At 50.6% G+C, this 27,081-nt stretch overlaps 1 protein-coding gene across 5 annotated transcripts in view; it reads left to right on the top strand.

The window, feature by feature from the left end:
• Positions 1 to 1,167: 1,167 nt before the first annotated feature.
• LOC100090166 (casein kinase I) overlaps positions 1,168 to 27,081 on the top strand; it is a 49,023-nt gene continuing 23,109 nt past the window's right edge. For 2 of the 5 annotated variants that reach the window (XM_029079196.2, XM_029079197.1), the window contains exons 1-2: positions 10,873 to 11,187; positions 17,476 to 17,563. In XM_029079196.2, the coding sequence (XP_028935029.1) occupies positions 17,488 to 17,563 (76 nt within the window). In that variant the 5' untranslated portion in view covers positions 10,873 to 11,187; positions 17,476 to 17,487. Of the gene's footprint in view, positions 1,267 to 10,872; positions 11,188 to 17,475; positions 17,564 to 27,081 lie in introns of those variants that run through there. The other 3 variants (XM_029079193.1, XM_029079192.1, XM_029079194.1) reach the window with 2 other exon arrangements.

Raw genomic sequence — 27,081 nt, 5'->3', positions numbered from 1 at the left:
TAAAATGGATAGTCAATCCCTGTTCTTCCTCCTACTTAGATTGTGATCCCTTAGTGGGACAAGGACTGTATGTGACCTATCTTGTATCTTCCCCAGCGCTTAGTACTTACGATTACCACGATTATTATTATTATTTTAAAATGGCATTTGTACCACCCTTACTATGCGCCAGGCACTGGACTAAGCTCTGGGGTAGCTACAAGATAATCAGGTGGAGTTCACAGTCTTAACCCCCATCCTGTGTCCAACCGGGTTAGCTTTTATTCATTCATTCAATAGTATTTATTGAGCGATTGAGCACTGTACTAGGCACATGGAAAGTACATTTGGGCAACAGACAGAGACAATCCCTGTCCAACAACGGGCTCACAGTCTAGAAGCAAAAGGGAAGCAGCGTGGCTTAGTGGAAAGAGCCCAGGCTTGGGAGTCAGAGGTCATGGGTTCGAATTCCGGCTCTGCCACTTGTCAGCTGTGTGACTGTGGGCAAGTCATTTAACTTCTCTGTGCCTCAGTTCCCACATCTGTAAAATGGGGATTGACTGTGAGCCTCACGTGGGACAACCTGATTACCCTATATCTACCCCAGCACTTAGAACAGTGCTCTGCACATAGTAAGCGCTTAATACCAACATTATTATTATTATTAGAAGGGGGGAGACAGACAGCAAAACAAAACAAGTAGACTGGTACAAGTACAATACCATCAAAAATAGATCCATAGAAAAATGCACATCATTTACAAATAGAGCAATAAATATGTACAAATATAGTGCTGTGGGAAGGGGGGTCAGCAGAGGGCAATGGGGAGGAGAGGAGGAGCAGAGGGAAAGGGAGGGCTCAGTCTTCTTCCTACGCCAGCGCTTAATACAGTGCCTGGCACATAGTAAGCGTGTTAGAGATGCCATCAGAACAAATATCAACGAATAATAATAACCAAACGCAAACTGTTTCCCCAGGGCAGAAAGAACTGGGGGAATGGGGCTGATGCAAGACAAATGACACCAACATCCGGGGCCCACGTCAAGCCCAGCGGGGCGCTCAGTAGGTAACGGGTGATGACGCCATGGCGCGAGGAGCCACGCCCCACTAATGAGACCCTCTCGGTGACGTCAGAGGACCCCGCCCCGTGGAGAGGTCCCGCCCCCGAGCCGGTTGGTCCCGCCCCCTGACCTCCTGACCCCACCCTCAGACTCAGTCTCCCGGGACAAGCCGGTGCAGACAAGCCGCAGGGGTGCAGACCGTTGTGCGCAGGCATTGGTCTCCGAGGTAACTGTCATCGACCTTGGGGGGGTGGGGTCGGCCGGGGGGTGCTTGGGGAGGGGGCAGAAAGGGGCACGGGGACCTGCCCGTGGGGGCGCGGAGTGGGGACGGTGAGGGATACTGGCTCCGGCCGGTGGAGGTGCGGGCAGGGCGTGGAGGGGGCTTCGGGTCCGGCCGGTGGGCGCGTGGAGTGGGGAGCCCAGTGCTCTGCACACAGTAAGCGCTCAGTACGATTGATTGACAGAGAAGGGCATCGGGTCCGGTCAGCGGGTGCATGGAGTGGGTAAGGAAAAGGGCACCGGGTCCGGTCGGTGGGTGCCCGGGGAGAGGCGAGGAGAGGGGCGCTGGACCCAGAGAGAGGAAACTTTGGCCAGAGAGACGGATTCTCTCTTCAGAAGGCCGAGTGGGCATCGGGAGGTCAAGCCTCAGCCCGATGGCCTCCGAGACACCACTCGCCATCAACCCAACAGGGTAGGCCCTGGGACACAAGTGGGAGGGGAGGCGAAGTGGGTGGGCAGAGGGTCAGTCCCGGGGGAGCAGAGAGCTGGGGTCAGGGGTCCCCGACCGACCTCCGGCCCCATCGTCGATGGCCCCATCGGGCGGGCTGCGAACGCTTGGAGGGCAGCGCAGAAAAGAGGGGCCACTGGGTCTGTGCCTTGGGGCATCCTCGGGCAGCCGGGGTTGGGCTACGGCAACCCAGGGCGGACCTGACCCGTCTGTAAACCGGGGAGAAGAGAGCCCTCCTCTCCCTCCCAGACGGTTAATGAGAAACTGTCTGTGAGGCAAACACCTCCCTCAGATGAAAGGGGCTGGCTGAGTTAAGGAATGGTTATGACTGTTATTAAGAACAACAATAACAATACTAATGGCAATAATAATGAGTGGTTATACCTCAGAGGTAGGAGATTCCTGGGCCTTTTCTGAGGGAAAAATCCTTCAGGGGAGGAAGAAGGGGGTTCTGGAGGGAGTGTGAGATGCAAGGGTGTTGGGAAACCGAAGGGGAAGAAAACTTCAGGCATGAGAAGCAGCTCGGCCTAGTGCAAAGAGCACAAAACTAGGAGTCAGGTGATCTGGGTTCTAATCCCTGCTCCACCCTTTGCCTGCTGGGAGATTGTGGGCAAATTACTTATATTTTCTTTGTCACGGTTTCCTCATCAAGATAATGTCGGTTCTCCTTCCCTGGGTGGGACAGGGATTGAGTCTGATATGATTGTATTGTAGCTAACCCAGTGCTTAGCATAGTGCTTGGGCCCTGGTAAGCCCTTGACAAATTACCACAGTTATTATTATTGAAGGCACCTGATAAGGATTCTGGGAAGAGGCTGGAGAAAGTGGGAAGGGGTGCAGGCTGGGAAACAGGGAGAAACAAGAGGCAAGAACTTTTTTGGAAAGACCCTGAAATTGGTGGGGGTTGGGAAGACAAGAAGCCTGGGGGGTGGGGGGAAAGAAAGCCAGAGAAGTGAGGAGGGTCAGGGAGGGGACAGAAGTCCATGAACTGTCTGCTGAGGTCTTGGAGGAGAGCGAGAAAAATGGGAGAAAACACAATGCCAACTCCCAAGGAGCTTGCGATATAACATAGGAGGCAGACATAAAACAGCTTACAACTAGGAGGAAGATACCATAAAAAAGAGTGTGCCAAAAGGTAAGTACAATGAGAAAGAAGTGCCAAAACAATCATCAATCGGTGGTTTTATTGAACACTTGCTGTGTTCAGAGCGCTGCACTAAGCACTTGAGAGTGCATCAATCCATCATTGATATTTGAGTGATTACTGCATGCAAAACACTGTACTAAGCACTTGGGAAAGCATACCAACGTGGGATTCCGGCCCTTAAGGACCTTTCAGTCTAGTGTGATGAGAAGTAGTGAGAGCCAAAGTCCTAAAGTGTCACAGAAGCAAGGAGAGGATTGCAAGAAGAATGTGACAGCGACAGTTTCAAAGGGGTTTTGAAGATGGGGAGAGCTGAGGTCTGGCAGATTTGAAGGAGGAGGCTTTGAAGTTTGATAGTTCTTATTTTTATTAAGTGCTCCAAGAGTGATCAGGGCAGAGGAGGACCCCACTGTCTCAGGAGTGAACCTATGAAGAACACAACGCTTGGAGCGGAGAGGCAGAGGAGAAGACGCTGCTCAGAGCCAGGGCGGAGGAGGGGGCCCTGTGAACGAAGCTCAGGAGTTCTGTTGTGCTCTCTGGGAGGTAGTGTGTCCAAATGGTAGACAGGAGACCCAGGTTGTAGTCCCAGCACAGGCCTGCTGTTTATCTACGGGCAAAATGGATATACAGCCGGGAAGCAGTGTGGCCTAGTGGAAAAAGCAGGGGCCTGGGAGTAAGAGGACCTGAGTTCCAATCCTAGCTTTGCCAATTGCCTGCTGCGTGACCTTGCGCAAATCACTTAACTTTTCTGGGCCTCAGTTTCCTCAGCTGTAAAATGGGGGGTCAATACAGTTCTTTCTACTTAGACTGTGAGGCCACGTGGGACAGGGACTGTGTCCAACCTGATTGATTTGTATCTATGCCGAATGTGTTTGACACATCGTACGTGCTTAACAAATACCATTAAAAAACCCACAACCTTTTTGGGCCTCATTTTCCTTGTCCGTAAAATGAGGATAATACCTGCTCTCCCTCCACCTTAGATTAGAAGCCCTGTGAGGGACAGAGACTGTGTCTAATCTACCTCAGCCTTTAGCACATAGAAAGGGTTTAATTAATACGGCCTTTGTTGAGGTGGTGGAAGAAGCAGAAGGACAATGAGCCCGAGAGGGCTGAGAGAGTGGATGGAGGCGAGGAGGAAGATGCCAGAACAGAGCAGTGACCAGGAAAGAGGCGGAGCTGAGGAAGAGGAGGCCACTGAGACGTCAGGAATGAGGTCACTGACAGAGATGTATAAAGGGAACCGAGGAGAGGGGTTGGGACAGATCCTGAGGGAGACCTGCTGAAGGAGAGGAGAGGCGGAGTTGGAAAGAACAGTAGCCAACGGAGAAGGAGCCCCGAGAAAGGCAGGTGAAGAGCCAGGGATCGGTGAAAAGCTGAAGGTGGTAGAGTTCCGCAGTGTCTGAAGAAGACTGGTCCAGGAGGATGAGCACGGAGCAGATGTCTTTCCACGGGGCCAGGAGGAAGGGCCCGAGAAGTCTGCTGACAGCTGCTTGAGTGGCCCAGATCGAGTTCTGGGGGATTCGAGAGAGTGGCTGAGAACAGGAGGAGACGTGGCCGAGAACAGGAGGAGAGGTGCCCGACCCCCAGGACCCCCAGCACGAGAGAGGACAGAGAGGGTGTTGACCTAGACAGGCAAGTGGCCTCCTGGTAGATCCATCGTAGGGATTGTGGCGTGCATTTGATGGCTGGGGGAGGGCAGGAGCCAGTGGAGGGGGCCGCCGGTACCCCAAACTTGGAGGAGCTTGCTGCCCCTCTTTGGGGGAAGGGGGATGGTGGTATTTGATAAGCGCTTACTAGATGCCCAGCACTGCACTAAGCACTGGGGTAGATACAGCTAATCAGGTTGGACACAGTTCCTGTCCCACATGGGGCTCACAGTCTTAGTCCCGATTTTACAGATGAAGTAACTGAGGCCCAGGGAAGTGAAGTGACTTGCCCAAGGTTACCCAAAAGACAAATGGCAGCACTGGGTTTAGAACCCAGGTCCTTTTGACTCCCAGGCCCAAGCTCTCTCCACTAGGCCATGCTGCTTCCTGGTTTGGAGGGGACCACAGACCCTAATAGCGAGGAGGGTGGGAGAAGGGAGGGTTTCGAAGACAGAAATGCCGCTTATTTCAGCCTGCCCCACAACGCTGGTGCTAGCCATCGAGCCTGCCATGGCTGGCTTCAGGACTGAGTGGCATTAATCCGTCAACAGTAGTACTTGCAGAGAGCACAGAGTCTAAATAGGAGGGGAAGTGGGTATTTAACCCCATTTTATAGATGAGGAAATTGAGGTGTAGGGAAGTTAAGTACAGTATCATCTGCAGAGCCCAGAAATCTCTTTTGTCTTCATTGTCACCTTCATCATTATTACCATGGGGACACGGATCAGCCCTCAGTGCCAGGGGGTTTATGAAGGCTAAATTAGGCCCCAGTCAGCAGTCTGTTCTGAACGCCCACTGGACAGTTATTGAAGAAAAACAAGAGTCATCACTTTTGAGAAGGTTGCTTTTTAATGGGAGAGGTTTCTGCCTTGAGGAGCTTACAGTCTAGTAGGGAGAAAAGGTAAGCAAGCATTTTGGCCTAATGGAAAGAACCCCAGTCTGGGAGTCAGAAGACCTGGGTTCTAATTCCAACTCTGTCACTTCCTTGCTCTGTGACCTTGGACAAGTCACGTAACTTTTCTATGCTTCAGTTTCCTCATCTGTAAAATGGGGTCAAATACCTGCTTCCCCTCCTATTTGGACTGTGGTCACCAGAGACTGTCCGACCGGATGAACATGTATGTACCCTAGCAGTGCTTGGCACAGAGTAAGTGCTTAACAAATATCATTTACCATGTTACCATTATTATTATTATCATATGATTTAGGTGTATTCTTCGATGACAAAGACGCCACACAAAGATGACATAGAATGCAGAAGTAACATGCACATGTACCTACCCAAAAGTGAGGATAAGGTGGGGATTAGGGGTATGAGGAAGGTAAATGGTTCTCAATTCATCAGGGAAGGCTTCCTGGAGGAAGTGGATCTTAGGCCCAGTCCTAAGGGGCTGGGAGAACCCAGATTGGCAGAGGGAAAGGAAGTAAATTGTTCTAGGAATCACCTGATTAAAGGATTGGAGAGGGGACAGGGAAGCCTGGCAGGAAGATTTTCTGGGGGTGGATTGGGGTAAAGTGGGAGGAAAGACACAAGCTCTGCTGGGTTCTTCCACCGCTGTCCTAATCTGTCCAACCTCCTCTGACCCTTCTGCAGTGTCCCTATCTATTTCACCCCAGGTGCCTCATCCAACTTCCCTTTCCCCACACTCAGAAGAATGTTCTTCTGCCAGGTTTTAGGGGTCACCTTTGAACTTGGCAGGAGAGGACCTGAATTTTAATTAGTTTTCACCTAGCCAGGTTTGGAGGGGAAGCATCAGCATAGAAAACAAATGGAAGACAGAATCTTATCGGCAGGGCTGTCTAGCAAACAGACCCTGACCCAGGAGTAGGCGTCAGGAATTTTTGAATTCTCCTTGTTAATTCACTGCAGTCCGGGGACAAAGTGCCGGGCCTCGGCTTGCCTGTCTGTGAAATGGAGGCAGGAATAATAATAATAATGTTGGTATTTCTTAAGCGCTTACTATGTGCAGAGCACTGTTCTAAGCGCTGGGGTAAACACAGGGGAATCAGGTTGTCCCACGCGGGGCTCACAGTCTTAATCCCCATTTTACAGATGAGGGAACTGAGGCACAGAGAAGTTAAGTGACTTGCCCACAGTCACACAGCTGACAAGTAGCAGATCTGGGATTCGAACTCATGAGCCCTGACTCCAAAGTCTCTATTCCAAAGGAATAGAGACTTCCTTCCCTGACATCCTGTGAGGATGAATGAGTTAAACTAGTCAGAGGTTTACGTAACTTTAGTAATGTGGTATGTGTTTATGTAGGGGTGTGTGTGACTGTGTGTGTATGTGTAACTGAATATTGTATCTCCTCTGGATATGCCTGCGGTGATTCAGTCAGTCATATTTGAGTGCTTACTGTGTGCAGAGCACTGTACTAAGAACTTGGGAGTACAATACAATAAACAGACACATTCCCTGCTCACAATGAGCTTACAGTCTAGAGGGGGAGTCAGACTTTAATATAAATAAATTACAGATATGTACATAAGTGCTGTGGGGCTGGGGGGGCGGGGAGTGAATAAAGGGAGCAAGTCAGGGTGACGCAGAAGGGAGTGGGAGAAGAGGAAAGGAGTCAAAGTGTGTTGTGTCCTGTCTCTATGATTGTGCTTGCATCGGCACATGATTTGGGGTATGTGTGTGTGTGTTAATTTGGGTTTTTGCATGTGCTTGAGTAAATATCATCATCATCATCATCCTACTCTGAAACCTTTCATCCTCAGATCTCAAAGAGCGTCCTAAGCCTTAATTACTTTTCCTAATGTCTTGGTGGGGGAGGTATCATTATCCCCATTTTACAGATGAAGAAACTGAAGCTCAGAGAGGCCGAGTGACTTGCCCAAGGTCACACGGTTTCATCAGTGGCAGGGCCAGGAATAGTACTTGGAAATCCTGACAATCACTTGGGTCATACTGGGCCTCTTGCTTCTGCCTCCCTTCCCTGACCCCACAGGCCTCTCAGTCTTCTCTGCGAGCTTCCTTTCTAGGAGCATGAGTTTGAGGGGCGTGAGGACTTAAGGGAAACTCAATTGTTTTCAGTCACTTTGGCTTATGACTCTTCAAAAAGTTACCCAAATTTAGCCAGTCATTTCCATACTAGCAGGCCTCAGTCACCAATTCTATCCTTTGGCCTGGGTCCGCTCTATCTCCTATAGACTCCAGTGCTTAAAGGAATCATTGGCCCCTAGTAAGTGGGAAATAAATACCATCGCTAAGCGATTTGAGACAAAGATGTCTCCTCCTGCCCCGACCTTTCCTCGGAGCTGCATCTCCATGGCAAAACGGGTTGGTTTGAGCTGAAGCATGGCTCAGTGGAAAGATCACAGGCTTGGGAGTCAGAGGTCGTGGGTTCTAATTCTGCCTCTGCTACTTAGCTGTGTGACTTTGGGAAAGTCACTTAACTTATCTGTGCCTCAGTTACCTCATCCGTAAAATGGGGATTAAGACTGTGAGCGCCACGTGGGACAACCTCATTACCTTATATCTACCCAGCGCTTAGAACAGTGCTTGGCACATAATAAGCACTTAACAAATACCAAAATTATTATTATTAAACGCTCTCCCAATCCCTCCTAGGAAGGTTGATAAAGAGCCATGTAGCGGCAAGTAGACAACAGGGCAGACAGAGAGAGAAGCGAGGGAATTGGCTAATCAACTCCTGCAGAGGAGGGACATCATCACCATCAAATGCACTGATTGAGAACCTACTCTGTGTAGAGCACTGTATTAAATGCTTAATTAGTCAATGGTACTTATTAAGCGCTCGCTATGTACAGAGCATTGTAAGAAGCATTTGGGCAAGTACAGTACAATAAGAGTTGGGCCACGTGATCCCTGCTCTCTGGGACCCGGCAGTCTAATAGGATATGACTGGAGCTAGGTAAATTTCATTCATTCATTCAATCGCATTTATTGAGTACTAACTGTGTGCAGAGCACTGAACTAGGTGCTTGGGAAAGTACAATACAGCAATTTGCGTTTGCGTTTCTGGGTTGATTTCCTCACATCTGTTTAATTGTGTGTCTGTTTGTGAGTGTGTGTCGAGTATGGTACCTTCCCAAGCGTGGTGGCTTGGTAGAAAGAGCGCGGGCTGGGAGTCAGAGGACATGGGTTCTAATCCCGACTCTGCCGCTCGTCTGCTGTGTGACCTTAACTTTTCTGTACCTCAGTTACCTTATCCGTAAAATGAGGATGAAGACTGTGAGCCCCACGTGGGACAACCTGATTTCCTTGTATTCATTCAATCGTATTTATTGAGTGCTTACTGAATGCAGAGCACTGTACTAAAAGCTTGTATCTTAGATCAGTGCTTGGCACATAAGAGAAGCAGCTTGGCGCAGTGGAAAGAGCCAGGGCTTGGGAGTCAGAGGTCGTGGGTTCTAATCCTGACTCTGCCACTTGCCATCTGTGTGACTTTGAGCAAGTCACTTAATTTCTCTGGGAGTCAGTTACCTCATCTTGGAAAATTGGAAATTAAAACTGTGAGCCCCACGTTGGACAACCTGATCACCTTGTATCCCCCAGCACTTCGAACAGTGCTTTGTACATAGTAAGTGCTTAACAAATACTATTTATTTATTTATAGTAAGCACTTAAATACTATTATTATTATTACCCCAGTGCTTAGAACAGTATTCCGCACATTCATTCATTCAATGGTATTTACTGAGCCCTTACTATGTGCAGAGCACTGTACTAAGCACTTGGAATGTACAATTCAACATCAGAGACAACCCCTGCCAATGACAGGCTCAACAAATACCATTATTATTATTATCCCAGTGCTTAGAACAGTGCTCAGCACATAGTAAGGGCTTAACAAATACCATCATCATCATTATTAGTATTATTACCCCAGCACTTAGAAGAGTGCTCAGCACGTAGTAAGCCCTTAACAAATGCCATTATTATTATTACCCCAGTGCTTAGAACAGTGCTCGGCACATAGTAAGCACTGAAGAAATACCATTATTATTATGATTACCCCAGCTCTCAGAGCAGTGCTTGGCACATAGTAAGCGCTTAACAAATATCATGATCATCCTTATTATTATTGCCCCAGCTCTTAGAACAGTGCTTGGCACATAGTAAGCGCTTAACAAATACCATTATTATTTTAATTACCCCAGCGCTCTGAACAGAGCTTGGCACACAGAAAGCGCTTAACAAATGCCATTATTGTTATTATTATTATCTAGCACTTAGAACAGTGCACAACACATAGTAAGCGCTGAAGAAATGCCATTATTATGATTACCCCAGCTCTCAGAGCAGTGCTCGGCACAGTCAGTGCTTAACAAATACTGTCATCATTATTATTATCATCATTATCCCAGCACTGAAGAAATACCATTATTATTATGATTACCCCCACTCGCAGAACAGTGCTTGGCACATAGTAAGCACTTCACAAATACTATCATCATTATTATTATCATTATTACCCAAGCGCTTAGAACATGGCTTCGCACATAGTGCCGAAGAAATATACCCTAGTGCTTAGAACAGTGCTTGCCACATAGTAAGCGCTGAAGTAATGTACCCCAGCGCTTAGAACAGTGCTCTGCGCATAGTAAGCTCTGAAGAAATATACCCCAGCGCTCGAAACAGTGCTCGGCACATGGTAAGCGCTGAAGTAATGTACCCCAGCGCTTAGAACAGTGCTCTGCGCATAGTAAGCTCTGAAGAAATATACCCCAGCGCTTGAAACAGTGCTCGGCACATGGTAAGCGCTGAAGTAATGTACCCCAGCGCTTAGAACAGTGCTCGGCACATGGTAAGCGCTGAAGTAATGTACCCCAGCGCTTAGAACAGTGCTCGGCACATGGTAAGCGCTGAAGTAATGTACCCCAGCGCTTAGAACAGTGCTCGGCACATAGTAAGCTCTGAAGAAATATACCCCAGCTCTTAGAACAGTGCTCGGCACATAGCGCTGAAGTAATGTACCCCAGCACTTAGAACTGGGCTCGGCACATAGTAAGCGCCAAAGAAATCTACCCCAGCGCTTAGAGCAGTGCTCGGCACAGAGTAAGCGCTGAAGAAATCCCATCATCATTATTAGCAGTAGTATGAATGGGTTCTGCCAGGATGTTGGATTTGGATGGGCAGCCTTTTGTGCGTACGTTTCCTGGGGAGTGTGTGTGTACCTGTGCTTAGGGGAGCGTACACGGGGGTGGAGAGTGGGGGGGAAAGTGTCGCCCCTTTAAATCAGGGGGGGAGGGCGAGAGCTTGGTAGGATGACATCAGTGGGTTTGGCTCCCAGGCTCAATGGAAAGTCAATGAGCGGCGGCGCCCACGGAGACCCATCAGAGGGGCCGGACAGAGGAGGAGGAGGAGGAGGAGGAGGGTGAGGAGGGTGGTGGTACTGGGTGGTTGTCGGCGGCTGAGAGACAGCGAGCGAGGCAGAGACGCCGAGGGAGCCCGAGAGACCAGACGAGAGACAGGGAGAGAGAGCAGGCGCGCCAAGCCAAGCAGGCGTTGGCGGCCCAGGCCCAGGGCCGGGAGCCACCAGCCACCAGCCACCATTCCTTCCCCTTCCCAATCCTCCGTCATCCTTCTCCTCCCGGCCACCTTCCTCCCTGACAGCCCCAGGAGCAGCAGCCGGACACCGGCCCCTTCCCGGCAGGGTAAATATTGGGGGTCCGGGGGCTCTTTTCGGGGTGCAAATCCGAGGGGAAAGGTGGCCCCTCTGGCCCTTTGTTTTTGCTGGGAAAGGAAGGTGGGGGGAGGGGAGGGCTTACACACTCACTCACACCCACACACAGACACCCACACACTCAGGGACACCCACACACAGGGACACCCACACAGACGACACCCGCAGACAGAGGGGCTGGGGAGATGTGACAGGCCAAGAAGACCGTACGACCAACCAGGAGGCAAGACAAAAGATTGTTGTTGGGTTTTTTGTTGTTGTTGGTCTTTTACAGAAATGCAGTGGAGACCTCCCCCCCCAATCCCGGCCGGGTTTCCCACCCCCCGCAATTGGGAGCTTAAAGGGGGCTTTTAATGTCTCTGTAGCAAAGATTTTTTTTTTGCAGCTGTCCCAGGAGTCGGGGGGCTGAGACGATTTGGAAGTGGGGATGGGGGGGAAGGAGGGGTTGATGTGTTCCCAGACCTGGGAGGGTGGGGGGGACACAGGCAAAGCTGTTTATTGCTGATCCTCTTCCCTACCCTCTGGGTCTTTGTATTTTTCACCAGACCGGAAAATTCAACCAACCACCCCTTCCTTTCCTTCCTTTCCCTTTCTTTCTTTTATGGTGGGGTGTCTCAAACTGAGGTGTCGGTTTCCCTTGGAATATTTATAAAGTCATATTTCTGGCACATTGTGTGTGCGAGTGTGTGTGTGTATTCAAGGGATTTATCCAGGAGAGGGTGGGGGGGGGGTTGAAAAGCAAATGAAAAATTTATATTTTCTTTTGTGCGGTAGGGGGAGGAGGGGCAGATGTCTCTCTGAAATGATTCCCCTTGTAGATAGTGGGGACAGGGAGAGAGCGGTATGGGTATATATATATATATATATATGTATGTATGTATGTATATGTTCATAAGCAGATGTAGGTATGATTGCATAGCTCTATGCAGCTCCGATCACCAAGGGCAGTACCTTTTCCGCCTGGCTTTCTCATATATTTCTTTTGAGGTAACATCAAATCAGGGGATCTGATTTATAGTGTGGTGGCGGAGAAGAGGGAGAGAGAACGAGTTTTCCCTTGAACCTTGAAAATGTCTTGATTTGGGCTTCCTTTGCCTTATGTCTGGAGGGTGTGTTCTCTCCTCTTCACCCCGCTTTTCTCTGGGAGGGGGAGAGTCTTTGATGGAGTGGAGGTGGGGGGGGAGATTGGGTAGTTATGGTAGTTGGCATTATAAAAAAAAATCTCTTTTTTTCTTGTCACTATTTGTCCCCCTTCCCCCCCAAGGGCCTCTGTGGTCTTTTTATTAACATCTCCCCCACCCCCTTTCTCATCCACCCCTTCCTCCCCTTTCCAGAGACACATTCAGGCCAGCAGCCTCCATTATGTGCCTGGCCAATCCTCACCCTCTCTCTGTGTTTTATTCTCCCCAGCCGGTGGGTCTCTGGGGGATCCGGTGGAGTGGGGAGGGGGTCTGCCGTCCATTCTCGATTTCTTCCTAAAATCAGATGTCTGCTCCTGAGTATTAACTCTGCCCACAGACCCAGTGCGTGGAGTCGAGAGTGTGTGTAGCGTGTTTATGTAAGGTACTCAGAGTACATGTGTATTTATATAACCTGGCGTGGGTATTTATATAATATCGGATGCAGGTATATTTAAATACCGTACCCTATGCGTACACAGGTTGAATGGGTTTCCTCTGAGAGGGCACGCATACAAGATGTATATTTACCCTGTCTGCAGAGGGAGAGCGTGTGCGTGCGAGTGAGAGAGAGAGAAAGCTCATAGTGTGCATGTGCTTTGCTTCCTTTGAGGACAGGGTGTACACACTTGGTGTGGGGATTCTTGCTAGGAATGTGTGGTACATGCAGGGGCAAGGAGAGAGATGTGGGCCAGAGCCCGGGATGGGCCAAATGTTGTCAGTCTGTTGTGGATGGGCTCTTGTGGTGAATTCGAGGGCCTCGAGTCCTCCAGGGGGCGAGGGGAGGAGAGTCTTTGTGGAGGGAACTTCCTGCCGAGCTGTGGCTTTGTCCCCACCACTGAGGAGAACCGGAGGCCAAGGGTTAGAAGAATGAAGCCGGTGGAGGGCAGGGCAGGTAGGCAGTAGCGGTGGAAAGGCGTGGATGGACCCAGAGAAATGGGCTGACTTTCTAACCCTTGCAGTGGGGCCTTGGGCAGAGAGTAGGTAAGAGTCATGGTAAAGCTTGGGGTGGCACATAGGGACACCCCCTGGCCCTACCCAAGAACTGAGCACTGGCCTGGCTCTTTAATAATAATAATGGTATTTGTTAAGCGCTTACTATGTGCCAAGCACTGTTCTAAGCGTTGGGGTAGATACAAGGTAATCAGATTGTCCCATGTAGGGCTCACAGTCTTCATCACCATTTTACAGATGAGGGAACTGAGGCCCAGAGAAGTGAAGTGACTTGCCCAAGGCCACACAACTGGCAAGCGGGATTAGAACCTGTGATTTCTGACTCCCAAGCTCTTCTGACTCCTCTAAGCCACGCTGCTTCTCTTTAAGGATATCAGGACACCTGTGGGTCAGCCCCGAGGAAACAAGCCCTGAGGGCTCTGTGGCCTAGACTCAGCCCAGCTGGTAGACCTCGAAGCCCCTTTCCTCAAAGAGCCAGGCATTAGGGATGGAGGAGATCTCTGCCCCATTCCCAGGACCCAGCAGTCTCTGGGCCTTGGGCAGTGCCTGGCAGCCTTCCTTGCCGCTGCTTTTTAAGAAGGGATGGGCACAAGAAGAGGGAGACAGACAATTGGTCTCCTGCTCCAGTGAGGTTCCCAAAGCTTAGTCCTAAGGACTTGCTCTGCGCCGCCCCCAAACCTCCCTCGGTTATCCCTCCCTTCTATCTCTGGGGCAAGATGTCTTTGAAGCTGCTAGCCCGGTCTTTGAAGCTGTTAGCCAGGGCCATTCACACAAGTGAAGCAAGAGCCCTGAGGGCATGGGGAGACACCATTCAATCATTCATTCATTTATTTAGCTCTTACTGTGTACAGAGCACTGTATTAAGCACTTGGGAAAGCACAATACAGCAATGAACAGTGACATTCTCTGCCCACAATGAGTTTACAGTCTAGAAGTGAGGAGTCAGATATCAATACAAATAAATAAAATTACACATATGTACATAAATGCTGTGGGGCTGGGAGAGGGAGCAAAGGGAGCAGGTTAGGGCAATGCAGAAGTGGGAGATGAAGAAAAGTGGGCCTTGGTCTGGGAAGGCCTTTTGGAGGAGATGTACCTTCAATAAGACTTTGAACGGTGGGAGAGAAATGGTCTGTTGGATTTGAGGAGGGAGGGTGTTCCAAACCAGAGGCGGGATTTGGGCTAGGGGTCAGGCAGGAGAGATCGAGGCCCAGTGAGAAGGTTAGCATTAGAGGGGTGAAGTGTTTAGGCTAGGTTGTAGGAGAGAAGCCAGGTGAGGTAGGAGGGTGATGAAGTGCTTTAAAGCCAATGGTGAGGAGTTTTTGTTTGATACGAAGGTGGATGGGCAACCACTGGAGTTTTTTGAGGAGGGGAGTGACATGTCGTGAATGTTTTTGTAGAAAAATGATCCGGGCAGTAATGTGAAATATGGCCTGAACTGGGGAGAAAAGGGAGGCTGGTCGGTTAGCAAGGAGGCCGATGTAGTAATTCAGGCGGGATAGGATGAGTGATTGTATTAATGTGATAGGAGTTTGGACGGAGAGGAAAGGGCAGATTTTGGCGATGTTGTGAAGGTGGGACTGACAGGATTTGATGATGGATTGAATATGCGGATTGAATGACAGAGAGGAGTCAAGGATAACACCTAGTTTATGGGCTTGTGAGACAGGAAGGATGGTGGTGCCATCTACAGTGATGGGAAAGTAAGGGTTCATTCAATAGTATTTATTGAGCGCTTACTATGTGCAGAGCACTGTACTAAGCGCTTGGAATGAACAAGTCGGCAACAGATAGAGACAGTCCCTGCCATTTGACGGGCTTACAGTCTAAGGACAGGGTTTGGGTGGGAAGATAAGGAGCTCTGTTTTGGACTTTCATGGTGGACATCCTGGTAGAGCTATCGTGAAGATAGGAGGAGACTGGAGAGAGGGAGAGAGATCAGGGCTGGAGGTGTAGATTTGGGTACCCCCCCTTTTCCTTTGCTCCTCCTCCCTCCCCATTCCCCCCGCCCTCTGCTCTTCCCCCTTCCCCTCAGCATTGTGCATATTTGTATATATTATTTATTACCCTATTTATTTTGTTAATGATGTGTATATCTCTACGATTCTATTTATCTTGACGTTGGTGTTTTGTTTTGTTCTGTTTTTCTTTGCTGTCTCCCCCGTTTAGACTGTGAGCTTGTTGTTGGGCAGGGATTGAATCTATCTGTTGCTGCATTGTACATTCCAAGCGCTTAGTACAGTGCTCTGCACATAGTAAGCGCTCAATAAATACTATTGAATGAATGAATGAATAGAGGTGGTAGTTGAAGCCAAGGGAGCGAGTTCTCCAAACGAATGGGTGTAGATGGAGAATAGAAGGGGACCCAGAACTGAACCTTGAGGGGCCACACAGGGGCTTTGAGATTCTGTTTCCAAACTGGTGTTGAAGCAGCCATGTGGGGAGAGGGCAGTCCAATGAGACCCCAGGCACAGGGGGCCAACAGCTATTCCTGTCTGGCAGGGCCTGGGGGCACTGAGGCAAGTCCCTGCATGGTTGTGGGTCTGGTGGATGGGAGGCTGTGGAAGTCAGTCAGTCATGGCATCTGCTGAGTGCTTACTGTGTGTGTGGAACACTGTATTAAGCACTTTTTTTATGGTATTTGTTAAGCTCTTACTATGTGCCAGGCACTGGGCTAAGTGCTGGGGTAGATACCAGCTAATCAGACTGGACACAGTCTGTGTCCTACATGGGGGTTCGCAGTCTTAATCCCCGTTTTACTGGTGAGGTAACTGAGGCACATAGAAGTTAAGTGACTTGCCCAAGGTCACACAGCAGACAAGTAGCGGAACCAGGGTTAGAACCCAGGGTGTAATCTAGAAAGCACTTGGGAGAGTAACAATATTGTTGGTCGACACAATCCCTGTCCTCAAGGAGTTTATAATCTAGTGGGACAAGCCCCCCCTCCCTTCATTCACTTTGGAGAGCAGGCTGCCCCATTGTCACTGCTGGCGACAGTCATTTGTTCATTCGGTCGTATTTACTGAGTGCTTATCGTGTACAAAGCAGTGTGCTAAGTGCTTGGGAGAGTACAATATAACAACAGACACATTCAGTCCTTGTTAGCATAGTGATGAGTATCCTACATGTCATGCAGGAAACTTGGATTTGATTCCCCAACAGGGAGTGTGATATCTTTTCATTCTTCTAGACTGTAAGTGTGTTGAGGGCAGGGAATGTGTCTGCTAATTCTGTTGTATTATACTTTCCCAATCGTTTAGTACAGTGCTCTGCACATAGTAAGCACTCAGTAAATACCATTGATTGACATGGCATTTATAAGGATCTATAAGGATCGGAGTTGGTTGTCCCTCTCCTTCATGCCTTTTCACATGAGGGTGGACCTGGGCAGGGCCCCTCATTGCCCTCTGCACCCACCCAAGCCCATGCTCCCATCCCCTGGCACATCTCTGGGTGGCCTGCTTCTATACTACTACTAATAATAATAGTGGTATTTTTTAAGCACTGGAGTGGATGCAAGCAAATCAGGTTGGACATAGCCTCGTCCCATGTTGAGCTCACAGTCTCAATCCCCATCTTACAAATGAGGGAACTGAGGCACAGGGAAGTGAAGTGACTTGCAGGCCCATGCTCTATCCACTCCGCCATGCTACTACTGACCCCTGCCAGCCTCCTGAGGTGGGGTCTTGGCTTGAAATGCCTCTCCCGGTTGGTCCCAGTTGGGACTGGGCTATGTTTTTTTTCCTCCCTTCCCCTCGGCCCCCAGCCCTTCACCGCCCTCACCCTACAGGGGACAAGGCATCCACCTACCCATCTTGGCTGTCCGTCTAGCTGTGCCGCAGTTGGATCTGGTACTTAACCCCAACCCTGCTCCACCTGTTGGCTTGCCCCAGCGCCGGGATGTGAGGTGTCCGGCTACCTGACTGACACCCACGTGCCCGGGGGCACTGAGGAAGCCAGCGCCAAATCCGATCCCGGTGTCAGGGCAGGAGTGCCCCTCCCTGCTGTCTGGGCCTGGCCCCATCGGTAGATCTGGCCCGGGGTGACGCAGGTCAGCGGGATTTAGAGTTGCTCGCGAGTGTTGATTCCGGCCTAACCGGGTTCTGCCTTCTCCTTCCTTTCTACAGCGCGCCAGAACCATGGAGCTTCGAGTAGGGAACAAGTACCGGCTCGGCCGGAAGATCGGGAGCGGTTCCTTTGGAGACATCTACCTGGGTGAGTGACTCTGGTCACAGAATTTCCGGTGTAGCTGGGAGGCTTGTGGCTTGGGGCAAATGGGAGAGACTTAATTCCTTCTAGAGTGGAGTGGGGTCCAGAGCCCGAAGCCTGGGACCTGGCCTGGAATTAGCTTGGAAAGTTAGCAGCGTTGCCCATTGGAAAGAGCACCGGCCTGGGAGTCCGAGGAGCTGGGTTCTAATCCCAGATCTGCCATTTGTCTATGGTGTGACTTTGGGCAAGTCAAGAAATTTCTCTGGGCATCAGTTACCTCATCTGTTAATGGGAATTGAAACTGTGACCCCTACATGGGACATTGGCTTTGTCCAACCTGATTAGGTTGTATTTACCTCACTGCTTAGTACAGTGCCTGGCACATAGTAAGTGCTCAACATGCGCTTAACATTTAAAAAAATAAAGTGGGTTGTCTAGAGGGCAGGGGACTCTCGCCGCTCCACCTTGACCTCCTGGGAGCTTCTTTGCAGGATCGGGACTGGGTCTAACCTAGTTATCTTGATTCTACCTCAGCGCTTAGCACAGGACTTGGCACATAGGACATGCTTAACAAAGCACACAATTATTATTAGCTGGAAAGAGGTCAAGGATTGGTGAGGATCTGCGGGGCTGGACTTCAGTCAACCAATCAATGCATCCCATCTCTCTCAGGCTCACCCCCTTAGAGCTTTCACAGAGGGACCCTTGAGCCCTGTTAATCCGGTGTAGGGCGGGGGCCGGGGCCCAAGGAGAGAAAGGCTTCCCCGTCTCCCTCCCGGCTGTCGTTTGACCCTCTCAAAACTCTCTAGAGAAGTTTTGTCCCAGCTGTTGCTGAAGAGGTTATATACAGCTGTGATTACCAGCCGGGGTCCCAGGTCCTGGGCTCGGCAGAAGACCGCCGGCCATAGCTGTGGGGGTCACCCGTGCCCCTGCTTATTGTAGGATTAAGTCCTCTTTTCTCCAATTCCCTCTCTCTTCTGCATCATTTATACAATTGGATCTGTATTCCTTCATTCATTCAGTTGTACTTATTAAGCGCTTACTCTGTGCAGGGTACTGTGCTAAGCACGTGGGAAAGTACAATACAACAATAAAGAGTGACAATCCCTGCCCACAGTAAGCTCAAAGTCTAGAGGGTTGTACCATTTGGGCATTTGGTATTCACCCCACAACCCTAATGTATGGATCTGTAAATTATCTGTAGTAATGCCTGTCTCCTCCTCTAGACTGTAATCTCCTTGTGGGTGGGGAATGTGTCTACCGACTCTCCTAAGCATTTAGAACAATGCTCTGTGCACAGTAAGTGCTCAATAAATACCTTTGATTGATAGGAAGTGGCCTGGGCGAGAGGCCGGTGACCACTCCGTGTCCAATCACGATTTATTTCCCCTTCCCCCATCCAGCTTTTAATGATGGAGCCAATGTGGCTTTCCCCTGGGGTTGGCTATTTTCCCAAGCTCAGGGACCTCCCTGCCAGGAAACGTTTCCTGTTTCGGGCCAAGTTTTTCCCTGGTTTTCTTCATTTCATAGTTTGGCCTCCCCTCCCTTCCGCCCCCGGCCCACCCCAGCCGCCAGGCAGCTTGGAACAGTCCCTCTTTCTCTCCCTCCCCCTGGATGGACGGACGGATGGTGTTTACGCCCGACCAGTGTTTGTGGCCAAGGGAACCGGGAAACTCGATCGCCGTGATGCTGCTGCCCCTTCCTTCCTGTTGTTGAGCCAGGAGGGGGGATATATTTAGTCCCCGTGATCTCGTTTCATAAAAGAGTCATGGCTAGGAATTGGGGACCCCTGGGTCCCACTCTCAGCCCTGGCCAAGACCTCCTGGGTGACCTTGAGCCAGTTGCAGTCTCGCTCCGGGCCTCAATTTCCCCCTCTGGAAAGGGGGTAGGTCACAATCCTGTCGTCCTAGAGGACCCAGGAGTTCGAAGAGCTCTATCTTGTGTCTACCCCAGTGCTCAGTACAGTGCCAGGCACATAGTACGTGCTTAGCAAATACCATAAAAAAAAAAAGTGGGCAAAATGCTTATTGCTGCAAGGGTGAAGGCTTGAGGACTGTTGAGCTATCCTGTCATCATTCCAGAGGTTCTGGGGGGTTGCCGTGCGTCACTTGCTCCCTTTGCCTCTGAGGATGTGGTGCAGCTGGGGCTTGGTCAAAGTCCTGGGGACCCCAACCCGTTCTCTGCCCGCCCTGCTCCTCTCGCTTCTTTTTCCCTTCCTGCTCCTTAGATCTCATCCTTTACCGTCTTCGACTTCAACCTTCAACCTGGGTTCCGGACAGTTTTTCTCTAGATGGGTGGGCCTCATCATTCCAAGCAGCATCATTAGAAGCAGCGTGGCTTAGTGGAAAGAGCTCGGGCTTAGGAGTCAGAAGACGTGGGTTCTAATCTCAGCTCCGCCACTTGTCTGCTGTGTGATCTCGAGCAAACCACTTAACTAATCTGTGCCTCCGTTGCCTCATCTGTAAAACGGAAATTAAGACTGTGAGCCCCATGTGGGACATGAACAGTGCTTGGCACATAGAAGGGCTTAACACATACCGTAATTGTTGTTGTTATTCCAAGCATCTTTTGTGATTTCCCTCACCTGCCTCCAGCCTCTGCTTCCCCTCCCCTGTTGTTCTTCTGGCCTTCTTGGAGCCGGGCTTCCCCGTTAAGTCCTCGCTCCAGGGCTTCTGGGAGGCTCTGCCAGCATCCTCCTCTGCCCAGGTGAAGAAGAGGGAGAGAGGGGATCAGCCCTCGCCTTGGCCTCCAAAACCTTCTAAACTTTCCCCACGGTTGCTGGCCTTGTCTCTGGGGTTCAGGCCTCCAGCTGCTGGCTCAGCTCAGCGGTGGGGCCCGGCGGTGGGAGAGTGTAGAAGGCATCTGACTGAGACGGGGGTGTCTGGGTTCTGAGGAAGAGCAAGCATATTATCCAGAGATTAGGCCCCCAGGCACCTGGCTGCCCTCTCTTTCCATCCCAGCCCGAGGTGAGTCTGAGGTGAGTTCCTACTGACATAACTGCAGCCTGATGCTCCTTCTCACGCTCAGGGAGGAGACTGAGAGTCCTCCCAGGGCGCTATGGAGGACGACTTAAACCGCCCATGGGGTCAGGCGATGATTGATTGGCATTTCCAGGAACTGTCTTCTCAACCACAGATCCGATCCTCAAAACACGATTGAATGACAAACCCAAACTCTGCATTTTTCCTGAGAGCTTGTTCTGTTCCAAGAGGAGGAGGATTTTCTTCAGGCACAATCTGACTCCCGGTCTCTGCATCTGCCTTTCTAAGAGGATTTCCCGTCTCCCTGTGTCTCTGTGGGAGCGGTCTCTCTCCCTGTCTCTCGTGGCTGGGGGTGGAATTCTCCCTCTGTCTTTGAGGGTTACGGGAGGGTCTTTCTGTCTCCATGGGTGTGTGGAGTCTGTCTCCTTGTGTGTGTCAGTGTGTATATGAAGTTCTATTTTCCTGCCTCTTTTAGGAGGGAGGGGGAAATCTGTGTCTCCCCCATCTCTCTGGGTGAGTGGGTTCTTTCTCCCTATCTCTCTGAGTCTCTGACAAACTCAAGTACCAAGGTAGAATTTAGGAACAGATGAACAGGCTTCCCTGGGAGGGAGAGACTGTGAGCTCACTGTGGGCAGGGAACGGGGCTACCAACTCTATTCTGTTGTACTCTCCCAAATGTTCTGCACGCAATGCTGTGCACACAGTAAGCTCTCAATAAATACGATCAAGAGGGTGTTTTTCCCTCACAAACAGCTGGTTCAGCGGTCAGACCCAAGGAGTCAGGTTGGCCCAGGCCTTCTGGAAGCCGAGGCTGACCATAAGTCATGTTGAATTTCCTCCTGTCCTCCTCCCGCCCCGTTCTCATAATTTCTCATCCAGTTGTCCTCAGGGCAAACCGGAGTATTTCAGTGCATTGGGAATAGACACCGGAGAGGGAAAACCACTGCACAGAATTTGGTGACCCACTTGGTCAGTGGAGTGGGAAGGAATGCTGACAAAGGGGCAAGAGAAACACCTGGGGTGAGGTGGAGCATATGCAGAGGCGGTGGGATGGCAGCATGGACCTAGGTGTTTGTCTCAGCCCTGTGTAGAATAGAGCCTGAGGGGAACAGCACCAATCAGACTCTAGCCAGAGGAATGGAGGGCCCTGATGTTTGAGGGAGATGTAGACTAAGTTCATTGAGAGCAGGGAGTGTGTCTCCCAACTTCAGTATATCGTACCCTCCCAAGTGCTTAGTATAGAGCTCTGGGCAGAATAGGTGCCCAATAAATATGATGGGTCGATTGAGCACTCGGAAAGACGTTCAGGGCTTGGGCTGGGAGGCCCCGGGGAGACTGCTGGGCGGGATCGAGGGACCCTCGGGAATGGGGGCGAAGCAGCAGTCCAGGGAAGGCCGGGCAGATGGTGGAGCCAAGCTGGGTGGGGCCAGGCCTGCTCTAGGGACGAGCCCCAGAGAGGAGGTCAGTGGACTGCGAATTGTACAACTGGCAAGGCATTGTGGGGTGGCTCTGGCAGTTCCTGGTTGCTGGCCCCTCCCTCGGAGGGGAGGGGAGCTGACGGTCTCTGAGCCTTTGTCTCTGGGCCTGTTAACTCCCTCGCCCCTTCCAGCTACTGCCATCTGCTCCGCCGCTGCCCGCTCCCCTCACTCCAGCCTGCAGGAGGCCTGGAGCGAGGGGGAGAGGAGCGGAGATCCCATCTCCTAGTAGCTGAGGCTGGCTTTTGGGATCGGGTGGGGGTTGGGGAATGCCCGGTTGAGCTACTCCCTTACGCTCCAGTCAGGCGGATGACGATCGGATCCCCTGTCTATTATTCTCACGCCCCATCAAGTGGAAAGAAAGCCCAGTGGAAACGGATTCCTTTGAATTAACACCTCTCCGCCCTCCCGTCCACATCCTCCGCTAGCAGCGGAGTGAGACTGGGGGAGTTGCTCCCGCAGAGGAGCCTGGGAAATGCGTCAGCGTCTCAGATGACTGAACCGAGAAGAGGGCACCTTAAACCTTTAGAACGTAATCAGGCTGGCCTGGGGGTCGGGGATGCTGTTTTCCTAGAGTCCTCTGCTCCAAATGCGAGAGGAGAGAACAATTGTAAAATGAAGCCCTCTTCCCTGCTGCCCTTCTATATTCATATTAGTTAATGTCTGTCTCCCCCTCTAGACTGTAAGCTCATTTTGGACAGGGAACGTGTCTGCTATTTCTATGTCGTACTCTCTCAAGCTCTTAGTACAGTGCTCTGCACGTAGTAAGCGTTCAATAAATACAATTGAGTGATTGATCCTCTCCCTACTCCTGGAATGGGCTCCTCCCCTGGTAGAGGTCACACTCTTTTTTGGGGCCCCAAAATTATCCTCCCTCCCTGCTTTACCTGTGGCTCGCATCAGCCTGAAGGGAGCCCCCAGTTCTCCCAGGTGAGAAGGCAGCTTCAGGCCTCCCGTCTTCAAAATCTCCTTGTGGGCAGGGAATGTGTCTGCTTATTGTTATACTCTTCCAAGTGCTTAGCACAGTGCTCTGCACACAGTCAGTGCCCAATAAGTACAGTTGATTGAATGAATGCTTTCTGCTGCTGCTTTGGGAATCCGAGACTTAACTTCACCCACCTTTGGTCTCTGCCCCTTTACCCCTCTCCCTGCTGCCTCTTCTTGGTCGCTCCCCTTCTCCCATTTCCCTCTCACCTTGCTCCCAGTTGCCTGCTAGTGCACCACCGCCAACCTTGCTGGGGCATTTTGAATCTTGGGGCACCTGGGGAGGGCTATTCCGTAATCCGCTTCACCTGGGTGTCCTTCGTGAAGTAGGTTAGTCTTGGTATTTATTAAGTGCTTACTATGTTCTGAGCCCTGAGGTAGATACAGTATAATTAGATAGGACTCGATCCCTGTCCAGCAGGGACTTCCAATAATCAATCAGGCAATAGCATTTATTAAGCCCTCACTCTGCGTAGAGCACTGTACTAACCCTGTAGGAGAGGACAGTAGAGTTAGACAGGATCCCTATCAAGGATCTGACAGTCTAGCAGGGGAGATGGACATTAAAGATACAGCTAGAGGGGCAAGGGAAGGTGTGAGTAAACAAGTGCTTAGGTGACAGGGAAAGTGCTAAAGTGGGAGTTGAGTGGGGGGATTAGGCTGTGGAGTTGAGAGATTAAGAAGTAAGCATAAAAGCAGGGTCCACAAACCAAGATTATAATGTTAATGTTAAGTGAATAAAGAGGTTTTAGGAGAGGGGACACTCTCTCTCTCTCTCTCTCTCTCCCCCCACTCTCGAAGATCCAGGTTAATTTTCCTCAGTTACAAAGGCTGTCCTTTCCTCGGTGCTTGAAGTGTTTTGAAGGCAGGGAATGGGGCTTCTGGAATGTGGTGGGTGGTGTGGGCACTGAGGCAGGCTGGTGCAGGCGACTGGCATTTTGTTTGTTTGTTCTTTTAATGGTATTTGTTAAGCACTTACCAAGTGCCAGGCACTGTACTAAGCGCTGGGAAGGATACAAGCTAATCAGGTTGATCACAGACCATATCCCATATGGGGCTCCCAGTTTTAATCCCCATTTTACAAATGAGGGAACTGCAGCACAGAGAATCTAAGAGACTTGCTTGCTTGTCTCACAGCAGAGAAGTGGCGGAGCCAGGATTAGGACCTGGTCTTTCTGACTCCCAGGTCTGGGTTGTATCCACTAGACCATGCTGCTGCTTGGTTTTGGACCCACATGGCCCTTGGACTCCACCTACCCTCACCCACCTCAGGAAATGGGGTATTCAGGATCCCGTGGTCCAGGCTACAGGGTTGAGAGGACGGGGAGGCAGAAGGGGATGGGGGCGGTCAGGGATGAGGGTTCACTGAGGGGTGTCGAGGAAGGGACCCTGTATCTCTCAGGGCAGAGATAGAAGCGCTCATACTTTGGCAGCCAGAGCCAGGTCTTGGGACAGGCCACTACCCGGGGGTGTCCCAAAGGTGACTTCCGTCCCTTCACTTCCCAGAAGTGTACCAGACTCCGAGTACGCTCGGCTCTTTGGATTCCAGACACATGACTCCGAGAGTAATCTGAGTCTGAGATAGGGTTTCTGGGGCTGTAGGTTCGAGAAGCCACTAGGGCCAATCACGACTCTTTCAATCAGTCGATCAAACGGTGGAGTTTATGGAGTGCTAACTAGGTGCAGAGCACTGTACTAAGCACTTGGGAGAGTACAGTGCAAGAGAATTATCAGAGGCATTCTCTGCTCATACCGAGATGATAGTCTGGAAGACTTGACTCTCAGTCTTGCTCCTGTTGGGCCGGGGCTGAAACTGGAGTGGGTGGGGCTAATTTTACCCAGAAGCGCCCCTGCCGATGTCTACTTGTGGGAGAGGGTCTACGTCACGTGGGATTCCCGAGCACAGCGAGGGCTCCCGATGGGATCTGCTAGGCTCTGGGAAGAGCAGTGGGAAAGCATAAATAAAGCACGGCATCATCCGCTATGGTCCCCTGCCAAGGGGCCTCCCACAGGAAGGTGATCCTCCCTTTGGCCTGATGGGAAAGGGATCAGTAGTAGAAAACTGTGGCTTCCCAGAACCAGAAAAGCCTCTGAGGGGTCATCTGGCCCAGCCCCCTGCCTCCAGGCAGGTGAGCGATCTAGCAGTACAGCACAGATTGGAAGTCTTCTCTCCTCCGAGATCCAGGGAAGAAAACTCGACACCCTCCCGTGGTTGCCGATTCCACTGTTTTCTTTCCCCGGTGGTCAGGAGAAAGTTCTTCCTTGCACCCGATAAAGCCCACTAATGCTTTAATGGAAGCCCAGTCGCCCTTGGTGAAGCCTCAGCAGATGAGAACAAGTCAGCTTTCTCCCCATGAAACCCTTCTCTTTTCCAAATTAAAAAATCCGAGCACCTTGACGTTTTCTCCCATAGGTCCCATTTTCTTTCCCTTTAGCTATTTTGTTGGTCTCCCCTGAACCAACTGCATGAAGCAACGTGGCCTAGTGGTTAGAGCGTAGGCCTGGGAGGCAGAAGGACTCTAATATGCTCTCAACTCTAATCCACATCCGTTATTTGTCTTTTGTGTGACCTTGGGCAAATCACTTCACTTCTCTGTGTCTCAGTAACCTCATCTGTAAAATGGGGATTAAGACTGTGAGCACTATGTGGGACAGGGACGGCGTCCAACCTGAATAATTTGTATCTATTCCAGTGCTTAGAACAGTACCTGGCACATAGTAAGTCCCTAACAAATACCATAAAAAAACCCTCCAGTACTTCTACACTGTCTTTAAAGTACGGTGACCAAAACCGAATGTGGTTTTCTATTAATTACTGCGCCTCTTGCATCGAACTCTTCTCGATTCGTCCTGGGGCCATGCTGGCTATTTTTCAACTTTACATGGCTGAGTAGATTTCAGCTTCCGGTCAGCTCTGACCCCCGGATCTTTTTCCTCCACTGAGCCTGTCTGCGACTGGTCTCTCCCCAACCTGTTTGTGGTGTTTAGTCCCGAGTGTGGGACACTGCACTTTTCTCCCTTTGAATTTCATCCTGCCTTTGCAAGACTATTTTACCTTGTCCAAGTCACTTTGAATTCCTCACTTGCTTCCAGCAGGTTCGTCGCCCTGCTCGGTCTAGAGCTTGCTCTGTTGTACTCTCCCTAGCATTTAGTACAGTGCTCCCTCTAGACTGTAAGCTACTTAAAGGGCAGGGATTGTGTCTTCCTACTCTTATTGTATTGTCCTTTCCCAAGTGCTTAGTCCAGTGCTCTGCATATAATAAGCGCTTGATAAATACCACTGATTTGCTCTGCACAGAATAAGCGCTCAGTCAATACCATTGATGGACCAGTTGAAATTTGAGGGGCAAACTTTCAATCCCTTCACCTGAGTCATCCAAAGTCCTAGATTCAAACCAGACCCTGAATTCTCCTCCACAGTGCACCCCACAATTGGTCCGATCCAAAGATATACCCCCTTTGGGTATGATCCTCGAGCCAATATGCCCCCACCTAATAATAATAATAATTATGAAATTTTATTAAGCACTTATATGCTAAGCCCTGGGGTAGATCCACGTTTATTGGATTAGACACAAACCCCTCGTACCCATGGGACCCCCAGTCTATCTATGAGGAAACTGAGGCCCAGAGGGGTAAAGTGACTTGATTTAGTTCATACAGCAGGCCATTGGCCGAGCTGGGCCTAGAACCCCGGTGTCTGGGTCCTGCGCATGTCCCGCTGAGTCACGCAGCCGCCCAGCTTGTCAGAGAGGATGTCATGAAGGGCAGGATCTGAAGCCTGGCTAGATTTCACCTGTTGCCCTGTGTGGGACTACAAGGCCGCTCCCTTACCGAGAAGGAGATTAGAGTTGTCCAGCACAGGTGGTTGTGTGGGTTGGTGGCCTCTCAGTATCTTCGGCTTTTCTGGGAGGCTGCCTATTGATTGGGCGATTGTTGGTTCAGCTGCCTTCCAAAATATGACAGTGAGCTGTCCAGCATGGGCCTGGAGTCAGAAAGACCTGGGTTCTAATGCCGACTCCACTGTTTGTCGGTTGTGTGACCTTGGGCAAGTCACTTAATTTCACGGTGCCTCAGCTCATCT

Source organism: Ornithorhynchus anatinus, chromosome 14 (assembly GCF_004115215.2).
Source record: "Ornithorhynchus anatinus isolate Pmale09 chromosome 14, mOrnAna1.pri.v4, whole genome shotgun sequence".
NCBI classification, from domain to species: Eukaryota; Metazoa; Chordata; class Mammalia; order Monotremata; family Ornithorhynchidae; genus Ornithorhynchus; species Ornithorhynchus anatinus.
Note: the sequence above shows the minus strand (reverse complement) of the source record. Positions and strands in the feature narration are given on the sequence as shown.